At 43.6% G+C, this 11,054-nt stretch overlaps 1 protein-coding gene across 3 annotated transcripts in view; it reads right to left on the reverse strand.

Moving 5' to 3' along the window:
• Positions 1-10,672, reverse strand: part of KIF13B (kinesin family member 13B) — a 214,879-nt gene extending 204,207 nt beyond the window's left edge. For all 3 annotated transcript variants that reach the window (XM_074991473.1, XM_074991471.1, XM_074991472.1), the window contains exon 1: positions 10,551-10,672. In XM_074991473.1, the coding sequence (XP_074847574.1) occupies positions 10,551-10,605 (55 nt within the window). In that variant the 5' untranslated portion in view covers positions 10,606-10,672. The remainder of the gene's footprint in view (positions 1-10,550) is intronic.
• Positions 10,673-11,054: the final 382 nt, after the last annotated feature.

Below are 11,054 nucleotides of genomic sequence, written 5' to 3' on the forward strand. Positions count from 1 at the left end.
AGTCCAAGAATTTTAATAAGCAGCTTATTCCTCAAAATTACTAGATATATTTACATTGCTCATGTAAAGCACAAACAAGAACAAGAGAATCTACGTTCAACACAGCCTTGAACAGAAGGTCTACCAACATTGTGTTTGGAGCCAAGTGTCTTTGTCTAGCCAATGCGATTAAATGCAATGAAGTGCTTCCTTTCTGGGGCTCTGTGCCCACTCAACGAAACAGAGAGATGAGTTTGGGAAGTATATTCAGCAAGTTTGTAAGCAAGATGGAGTAGCTCCTCAAAACCAGGAGAAAGGAAGGAAAAAACCATGCCAGCAGGTTTAGCCCATATGATACAAACCGTTTGCTGATTATTACAAAGATACTGTAAAGCCATCTCTGCGTGAGAGATTCTGCAGACAGATTGGTATGTGTTAGGCAGTCAAACAGGACCTCAATAAACAATTACACATCATTCGATATGTTGGAAGGTGAAATTAAGGACATTTAGGTTACCTACCCAACCTGTCTTGAGAGTAGTCCAATATGAAAGTGGACGCCTTAATGGAATAAGGAGAAAGTTGCTAGCACTAGTGGATGTGTTTAGAAAAAACTGAATGTGACCTAAATGCATCCTGAAGGCTCAGACAGTGGAATGCAAATAGCAAACACTCATTTTTTCAAAAAGCCTCATGATTTTTAAGCCATTCTTAAGATTTTTTAAAAACAAAGACAATTGACTGACTACTCGGGTTTAGTCTCAGAGGGGAAGCCATGTTACTTTGCAGCTTCCGCAAACAACAAGCAATCCTATGGCACCTTCAAGACTAACAAACTTATTAGGTAATGAGCTTTTGTGGGTAAGACCATTTGTTAGTCTTGAACATGTTACAAGACTGCTTGTTACCTGGCTTTGGTAATGCTGGTTAATGCTGTCAGATCTACTGGTACAAGATCCAGCATTAACAGAATAAGCACAACCAACCACCCCTTGTTTCAGTGAAGGCAGAGGAATAATACAAGGCTACAGTAATTAATAGGCTGACTACTTTTGGAAAATATGAAGTCTCAAATTCTCAATCTTGGAAAATACTTACTACAACGTAACTAAATCCTATTTCAGAACTGCAGAGCATGTGAATGGGGACATCTATTCTGAACACAAGAGATGAAAACTATCTTTGTCCCTATCCAAATTTACCTTTTGGACTTACATCAGGTGTTTAACAGTCATGCTAACTTTTAGATACGTGTACAAACCACTCATACATGCCAGTGTGTAACCTTCATCTTGAATATATTTTTTTTTAAAAATATATTCTCCTGTGTATCTGGGTCATGAAGGAGGATGATGGGCATTTCCTCTCTCCCCACCTTTCCCTTGATTCCTCCAAGGTGTGCAGGAAGGGAGACTCAATTTCTGAAAGTCATTAGAAGAGCCCAAGTCCTGAAGACCTGAGGAGCTGCATGGTAATGAGGCTTCACCTAAGGAGATCAGCTCCTTGGGAAGCTTTATGAATCTTGGTCAGAGACTGCACACACAGGCTTTATGCTTTTATTCTTGTGACTAGCCCGAAGAGCTTGTAGGGTAGGGTTGCCAGGTGTCTAGTCTTCAACTAGAATGCCCAGTCAAAAAGGAACCTCTGCAGCTCTGGGAAGTCCACTCAGCAGCACAGTGGGGCTAAGGCAGGCACACTGCTTGTCATGGCTCTAAGCAGCATGTCCCTCAGCCAGCTCCTATGCATAGAGGTATTCAGGGTGCTCCGCAACCTGCTCCCAGTGTTGGCTCTGCAGCTTTCAGAGGCTAATAATCCTTTGGCCCCAGCCCAGGCCACCCTCCTGCACTCCAAATCCCTCACCCCTAGCTTGACATCAGATCCCTCATCCCCATCCCTCTGCACTCCAACCTTCTACCCCAGCCTGGTAAAAACAAGCAAATGAGCAAGGGTGGGGAGAAAGAGCAATGGACGTAGGGCAGGACAAAGCGAACAGGGCCTCAGAGGAGAGGCAAAACAAGGGCTGGGGTAGAGACCTCCAGGACATGGGGTCTGCCAGAGAAGAAAGTTGGCAATATTAGTGTGGGTTATATAAACTCTACCTTTTCATAAGGGTGAAAATTAAGGAACTGAATGTCCAATTTCACTTTGAGTTTTGTAGGAAAAAGCACCCCTTTAGGCTCATCCCTAATCTACCAGTTCTAAGACAGATATGACTTTCAGGGGATTTTATAGATTGGATCTGAGACCCAAGAAATCAGCCATGCTTGGAAATTTCTAAGCTACTGCAGGTTGAACCACTTCAGTCTGGCACTGGCCGGCTGGCAACCTCCATGTCCCAGCACGATTTTAGTTAGCTGTAGGTCCACTTGTGTGTGTAGCCAAGTTTCCCGGTGTCCCATAAGGGTTGTTTACAACTATAAGTCCTGACTTTCAGCCTTCTGTGTTGTTATTTAGCTCTAATTTAACCCGACTGTCTTCTAAGAGCTGAGTAAGCAGTGAAAGTGTTCGTAATGCAGCTAGAGAACATTGACCTCCTATAGTTCATTAAATTTTCTGCTTCAGCACTGATCAACTCCCAAAGATGCCACACTAGAGAAGTTCAGCATGTACATACTGATGTGAAGAGTTTTTAAACAGCTGCCTCTGAGGTGGCTATAATTCGATGGCAGACAAATATACAATTTCTAAAAATAAATGTTTTGGGATAATGGTGAAGGAAAGGTGATGTATGAAAAAAAAACTTGTACACCTGCAATTTATCAAAATGCTGGTCAAGACTTGGGATACACATCACATCTCAGAACTGGAAGGGACCTCAGGAGGTCATTAATTCTAGTCCCCTGCCCTCTTGGCAGGACCAAGCACCATCCTCCCCCCTTTTTTTTTTTTAAATCTATTTGCTCCAGATCCCTAAATGCCCCCCTTAAGGACTGAAGTCACAACCTCAGGTTTAGCAGGCCAATCCACAAACCACTGAGCTTTAAAACAATAATTTCAATTACTAAGGACCTCTGTTGGCTATAAACACTAAAAGGTGTATTTTATGTGGTTTCAAACAGTGAATAACTGAAAGATGAGAACTATGAAACAAGAAAATGGTATTAACTATATAGTTAACTAAACCTTTTATGCAACACTGCAAGGTCAAATTTGGCCCGAACTATAAAAGTTCAAAGTAAGTTTTCACAAATTTTGAGACCAATAGAAATTTCACCTTATTTTTTTAAAGTGTCAGTAAAATTTCTTTTTTTCCTTTTTAAAACAGATTATCCTTGCCCTGCACAGTTTACAACTGTATGTTTGGATCTGTTGCTATTGCATGACAACCGAAACATGAAGTTACCTTTTTTTTCTTTTTTTAACTAAAGTCTGCCCAAGCTGTGAAAAATACAGAAAACTAAAAAGCATTCAATGTGAAAAGTTTTGAATGTATTTTTTTAAATTTTGAAATCTTAACACAAAAACACATTTTCAAAATCTTTAAAGAAGCACCTTTTTTTCCCTACATTCAGATATCACATATCCTCTGTCATTTTTTGATGTTTTAGGAAAATCTAAAAAGTCACTTCTTCCTTTTCCTATGTGAAAGACACAAAAGGAAAACCAACTGATTATACAAAAAGCACTGTCAAATTTTCTCAATGACTGGACTGATCATCAACAAGGGAAAGACCAAGACAATGAAAATCAACCAGTCCAACAACAGCACCATCACACTAGGAGGGAACGACCAGGAAGATGTGGAGCAGTTCATCTACTTGGAGTACTATGGGCAGAGAAGGAGGAACAGACAAGGATTTCAGTGCCAGGATAGGGAAAGCAACAGCTGCTTTCAAGACTCTCCATCCCATATGGAGTTCACAAATAATATCTGTGAACACAAAACTGCGGATCTTCAACACAAGCGTGAACAGTGTGTTCTTGTATGGATGCAAGACCTGGCATTCTAAAATGTCTTCAAATCACAAGCTACATACATTCATAAACAGATGCCCGAGATACATCCTTCACATCAAACAGCAAGATTTTGTCACAAATGAGGAGCTTTGGCACAGAGCAGGGCAAGAACCAATTGACATTCAAATCAAAAGAAGAAAGTAGGGGTGGCTAGGTCGCACTCTCAGAAAACCATCATCCAGCATAGTCCATGAAGCTCTCATATGGAAAACCCAAGGCAAACGCAAAAGAGGAAGACATTAGACAATATGGAGAAGATCTACAAGACTGAAGGACAACAACTGGGGTATTCCAGGAGTCATCTAGAAGTTTTGTCTTGAGACAGAGTGAAGTGGAGGAGACTTGTAAGTGACCTATGCTCCACTCGGAGTACAAAGGTTTAACTCACTGTCAACTGTCAAAGGAAAAATTAAGAGAAAAAAAGTCTAAGTAAAGTTATGGCAAACAGACATTCCTGGTAGCAACTCATTTTCAACAGACAGCAGTGTGATTTAAGATATATCCTTTCAACCTAACAGCCCTTTCATTCTAGACAACCCTTTCAAGTTTCCTCTGTCACATAAATGTGAAAGTACAATTCACAAATTTTTGAATTTGCAATAGTTACAGATTGTTGAATATCTATGAATGTATCATGAAAAGCATAACACTGTTGCTAGCACATCAGCTGGGTAAGTCATAAATCAGACACTTGTGCACACAGCACACATGCACATCATGAAAATTAATGACAGCTTGTTCAAAACCTATCTTCAGTGTTCCTTTTGTCTTCTGCTGTTCGATAGGCTATACCAGAAGAAGGAAGTCAAACAAATGTTCTTCATAAAAGCATTCCATGTGCTTGCGCGTTCTTTCTTACAGATATTTTTGCTGCTGCAAATACAGTTCAGTGGACAGATATTTTAAAGTAAATGAATTAGCCTGAAGAGTTTCTGACCCACCAAGCAGTGCTGTGGTAGTATGATGCACATACCTAACTTCTCTGCTCCACTGAAGAAATGATTGCTTAAAAGTTACACTTAAATGTTAATGCAGTGGTATTTACTTTCCCATAAACAACCAGAAACCAATTTTAATAGTGTTTAGCACTTAGACTATCTAATCATTGGTTGACCTCAAAACAATCAAGTAAATGTGAAGCCAAAACATCAACCTAATCTCAAAACTAGGTATAAGAGTACATTCACTTAGCTTAACAAATTATTTTCCTTTTACAGTCGACACATTTGACTCAACAGCAATTGCTCAGAATTAACATTATGATTATGTCAGGGAGGGAAACAAAGCCATCGAATCTGTGACATTTTCTTCCTCGGGCTGGAGCTCTCAGCAAGCAGCCCAACAGCTCTCAGCAGCAGGCCTCCAGCAGCTCCTAGCCACTGGGCAACATGGGGACCCCAAAGTTCCCAGCTCCTGCAGGGAGCAGAGGGGTCCTTCCACAGTAGCCCAGCCACAATGGGCAGGTCCCAGAGCTCCCAGTCCCTGTGGGTGCTGAACATTCCTTCCTCCCTCCCCATTTTGCCTGGCATATTTTTTAATAAAAACCACAGGCATGCCATGGTCATCTGTGAATATCTGTTTATCACTCATGACCTGTCCATGATTTTTACTAAAAATATCTCTGACAAAATTCTGAGCCCTACTCAGGATTACTGTTCCTCTTTGAGAGTAAATGCTGAGCACACCCAAGGTGTTACAAACATTTCTCAGTTATGTAATTGTATTTTAAGCAAGCTGAAACAAACATAGAACCACATACTTTATCTATGTGTCACAGCATAGTTTGCCAGAGTGGTTCCCAAATCTATTATTGTTTACACTGTGAGAGTTAAGCATTAATATACTACAACTATTCACTTTTAAAGAATAATGGGTGTAAAATCGGCTATGCTTCACACACGGTCATCAAGATGTGACCTGTACCACTTCATTTATTAAACTAGTTATAACAGTAAGATTAACCACGCATCAAATTTCAATTCTCAGATATTCTGGAGCACAAGCTTTCATGGGCTAAGACCCACTTATGCTCCAAAATATCTGTTAGTCTATAAGGTGCCACAGGACTACTTCTTGTTTTTGAAGATACAGACTAACTTGGCTACCCCTCTGATAGTCATTTCTCAGATGTATCATTTATATGTCTGTAGTACCTTCCATCCAGAGCTGTGAACAGTAATCACATATTCGAAACATAGTGGAAACGCAACCATCTCCAAAGCAGAGGCAACAGATAGTTGGTGCACAGCACATTGTAGAATAGTGGAAAATATACAGCAAGGACACTCACGAAAATTCCTTCTCTTGAAAAGGTCTTAAAATACAAGCTGATGCAAGAATCCTTTTTATTTACCTTCAACAAATTGGGTTGTATTTAGTTTACCTACCTTGGAAAGAGGAAGGTTTAAGTGAATATAACAGATTTAAACACACTGGTTCAGGAAATCTAGGTACGTCAAATATGAAGCAGAGATCACTAAGCCATCTTAGGTTATAGTGAAGACGAACAACGGTAGGCTATAGTTAAGATTCTTCTACACTAATATATAGGTATAGTACATCACTAGATAACTGACAAGATTTATATATGAATCACATTTAGTGCATCTGCCAATGCTATATGGAATGAAAAATAAACTTTAAGACAAAAGTGTAAAAAAACTTAGAGAGCTCAAATTTTCAGTCATTAGTTTTCTCTTATTTGTTTGTATAGGTCTAGCTGATATTTAACTGGATCACATCACACACTTATGAAGTGAAGTCAAACATCACCCTAACTACCTTACAAACAAATAAATGTTACTGCATTTGAAGTTACAGATTGGTATATAAAACCTGTATGATGACTAGGGCCCTACCAAATTCAGGGCCTGGAAAAATGCATCAAGGACTGTGAAATCTGGTCTTCCCCATGATATATTACACAGATTTCATAGGGGAGATCTGCATTTCTCAAACTGGGCTTCCTGATCAAAAATGGAGTTGTGAAGGGATCATAAGGTTATTTTAGGATGGGTCACATGCCACAGTGACCTCTGCACTGCTTTCAGAGCTGGGCTGATGGAGAGTGATGGCTGTGGGCCAGGTTCCCAGCTGTGCCCAAACAACACTTTACCAGCAGCAATACAGCAGTAAGGGTGGCAACAATATATCATGCTGCCATTACTTCTGCACTGTTTCCCTAAGAGCTGGGTGGATAGAAAATGGCAGCTGCTGATGGAGGGACCAGCTCTGCAGGTAGCAGCACAGAAGTAAATGCAGTCCTTATTTCTGCACTGTTGCTGGTAGTGGCTCTGCCTTCAGAGCTGAAATCCCGAACAGCAGCCACATCTCTTCAGCTGCTCAGCTCTGAAAGCAGAGAAGTAAAGGTAGAAATACTGCAACCCCCGCTCCTCACCAACTCTTTTTGGGTCAGTTCCCCTATTATTACAGCACCCTAAAATTTCAGATTTGAGTAGCTGAAATCATGAAATTTACAATCTTCTCACCATGAAACTGACCAACATGGACTGTGAGTTTAGTAGGGGCTTAATGATGAAACTGAGAATTTATGAATATTCTTTAGTAAAAAGAACTACATTAGAACGAAGAGTTCAACATATTTCTATTCAACTGAAGACAAAAAGCTGTGAATAGTAATAATGTTATAAGGTACTTTGGCTGCACTCCAAACAAGTTCAGAGTTCCATTTAGGGTAAGTACTAAAGGCCCAAAGATATGGTTCTTGCTGAGAACACCATCAGGGTCTCATTCATGTCAGCCAGTTCCACAGAATTAATTGAAATTAAACAAGCTTACAGTATAAGGTTGCAAATTCAGACAAGGTGCAACAAAAGAGCAACTTGCGTGGACCACAGGATGTTTACTCAAACACCAGTTTCAATGCAAGAAGTTAATGTGGTAAAACTTCCTTGCAAGGAAGCAGATATATTTATTCACAAAGGGGTCCAATCAAACTCCCATTAGCTATATTACTATGTATTTACTCAATGCCTAAAAGTGTAACACAGATATGTGTTCTATCTTATAGATCTAGATCTGAAAGCTTCCTACCCTGAGGAATTTACAGTCCAAAGAGAATAAAAGGATGCAGATACCAAGAATGCTTCAAAGGTTAAATATCCACAGTCAGTCTGCCTCTGAGACCAAGAATCTACACATTCAGTCAACAGGTTTATATTTTATACTCTCCTATGGTGGAGGGTCATGTGCAATCAAACTCAGAAGAATTCAGACGATTTCTTGTTTCACATCCAAAAGCCTCCCAAGATTCATACTACTATTACTAAAAATTAAGTGCAAATTACAACACAGGATTTTAAAAGTCATGGTCTTGCCTTGAGGTTTAGTTTTAAAAAAAAAAAACACAACACAAAAAACCAAAACCACAGGAACTTTTAAAGTGTTACCAGAAGACGAGCCCTAAGACAATCAGACTTTAAAGCTGCATAACACATACCTTGCTTGCAACTTTAAAAGGAGCAACCCTAATTTACTTCAGCAGTACACGAACCTAGCATTACCTCATTGCTCCTTACATTAAGTTTCAGGAGCATCAGAAATGTTTTATTGTCATACTGCATGTATGTATATCTCCTTAATATATTCCTGACTTTTTTTTCCCTTTTGTGCACTTGTTTCTCAACTAGCTGCAATATCTGAATTTTTCTGTTTGAAAAAACCACAGTAAAATACAAGAAAAATACCCTGACTATAACTAATACACTGCATATGTATGTTTTATTTTTAAGATTTCCTTCATCAATTCATACATCCTCTTCCAGCTGTTTTTATCCTCACATTCCCATAGTCTGGGATACTTGGGGTCACATTCACTTCTACAGGTCCTATTAATGACAGGTGACTCTCCTCCTCTCCCACTCTCTCCCCTCTCCCCTTGCTCCCCCATATAGACCCTGGATTCTTGTTTTTGCTCCAAATCTGATGTAATGCGTCTTATCTACAAAAGCACGTTATCTAATAAATAAAATGGTTAGTCTTTAAGGTGCTTCCAGACTACTTGTTTTTATGTGAGGGTGTGTATGTGAGCTGAGGGAGTCATTAAGTGGAAGGGAAAGCTGATGGGGGAAAGGGAGAATGAAAGGGGAGGACACTGGGAAGGAAAAGAGACAAAGAAGGAGATGGGTGCAAGAGGTGGGGGATGTTATGGAAACAGGAAAAAGAGAGAAAGAGGGGAGAGCAGGGAGACCTTAGAAGGAATGACAATCATAATGGAAAGAAACATGGGTAGTAACAGGGAGGACATGAATTAACTGAGGAGACAGGAAGAGAGAGTTATGGGTAACTTCTGTGAGAAGGCAGCTTAAGCCTATTCACCGTCCACAGCAACAGGGGCAGTTCCTCCTGCATTCTGGTGCTGCTACCAGCCTCCCTGTGTGCATCTTGTAACTGCTCAAAGGTAGACTCAAACCTGAGACTTCTGGAGCTTAGTGCAGGCCCCTCTACAGCTTGAGCTGAAGGCCAGGTGGCTCTCAGCTTCAACTGTAGAGGACACATCCTTTCTCTGTGAAGAGGTCTAGGTACCACTACATGGGACAGTTAACCGCACAGAGATAGGTGTGTGGGTTACAATCTCTCTTAGGTGGTAGCGTGAACCCCTCCCCTCACGCTGCTCATTTCTGGCTCTCACCAGCTCTTCAGTGAGCTTTAGGGTAGATGGGCCTTTCTCCCCACCCCAGTTTATTGTGTGGCATCAGTCAGCCTGTGTCTCCCCCGCATCAACAAGAGATATGTACGTGGGAGCAATAGGGAGATGATCACTATTCCCCAGCCAGGGGGAGGTTTGGGGGGAAAGTCTCTCTCCCACAGCCTCAAGTGTGTCCATCAGTTGCTCCCTCTCCACCTTCAGTGGGAGGTGGTGGCACATTGGGGGTGTCACTCACTGCCTCTCCCCCTCAGCAAAGGCGGGGTTGGGGGTGTCTGGAAATCTCTCTCTCCCCTCAGGAAGGGGGGGGATGTATGGCTGGGAGATGGGATCAGCCAATGCCTCTCTCCCCCCTCCAGAACGGGGGTGGGGGGGGTGTCCAGTCATTCTCAGTGTTTCTCCCATCCCAGAGGGTGGGGTGAGGGGAAGCTAAGAAGAGACTGGGAGCAGTGTCAGTCCGTGCCCCTCCCCCAGCAAGAGCTGATTGATGGGTGCAGCTCAGTGCACCCACCCCCGTGAGGGACACGAAGCCGTGGTGGTGGGTCTCTCTCCCCCTGCGGGGGGGGGGGGGGGGGGGCTGGTCAGTGCCTCCCGACAGGCTGGGAGAAGTATCACTCCGTGTCCCCCCACCCACCCAGCAAGGGGAGGACTGATCAGTTCCTCTCAAGGGGCTGGGAACGGTGTCAAAGTGCCTGTCCCCCAGCGAGGACTCGGGGGAAGGTGGGCAGCTGGCCAGCGCCCCCCCCCCCACAAAGAGGCAGAAGCAGTGTCAGCCGGTGTCGCTCCCTCAGGGGCTGGGAGTGGTGCTGGTCAGTGCCTCTGCCTCAGCGGGGAGTTGGGGGGGCTGGTCGGTGCCCCCCAAGGGGCTGGGTACAAGGTCGGTCCCCACCGCTGGCGGGAGAGGGGGGCATTGGGTGTCTCCCCCTGCCCGGGGCTGGGCGGCTCTCACCTCTCCTGTTCATGGGACGGACCCGCACCGCCACCTTCACTTTGGAGTCCCCCATCCCGCCGCTGCTCTCCCTCCTCCTCGGCTTCCGTCTTCAGCGGAGGGCACGGGACACCCGGCGGCAGGGCAGGGGGCGGGGCGAGCGGGGGGCGGAGCTCCGGGACTCTGCGTGCGGGAACGCCCCGCGGGCCTACACTCCCCAGCTCGCAACGCGCTACCCCTCGGGCCGCGCGGGTCAGGAGGACGTGTTGCATGCTGGGAAGCGTAGTCCCGCGGGTCCCTCTCACTCACGGCGGAGCGTTGCATGCTGGGACCTGGAGGCGGCAGGTGTTGGTGCCTGTCGAGGGGCGACCTCTAGCTGGTGGTTTCTGCCACGTAAGGGCTGCCCTCCTGGGAGCTTGTGTGAAGCAACAGGCAGAGGGGGTCTTCCTTGCAGAAGAGGGGTCCTCGCTAGGAGTGTGGGGCTAGAGCATGAGGTGGCCTCAGGACACCTGGGTTCCACCCCCA

The sequence above is a fragment of the Carettochelys insculpta genome, chromosome 3 (genome assembly GCF_033958435.1).
Source record: "Carettochelys insculpta isolate YL-2023 chromosome 3, ASM3395843v1, whole genome shotgun sequence".
Taxonomy (NCBI): domain Eukaryota; kingdom Metazoa; phylum Chordata; order Testudines; family Carettochelyidae; genus Carettochelys; species Carettochelys insculpta.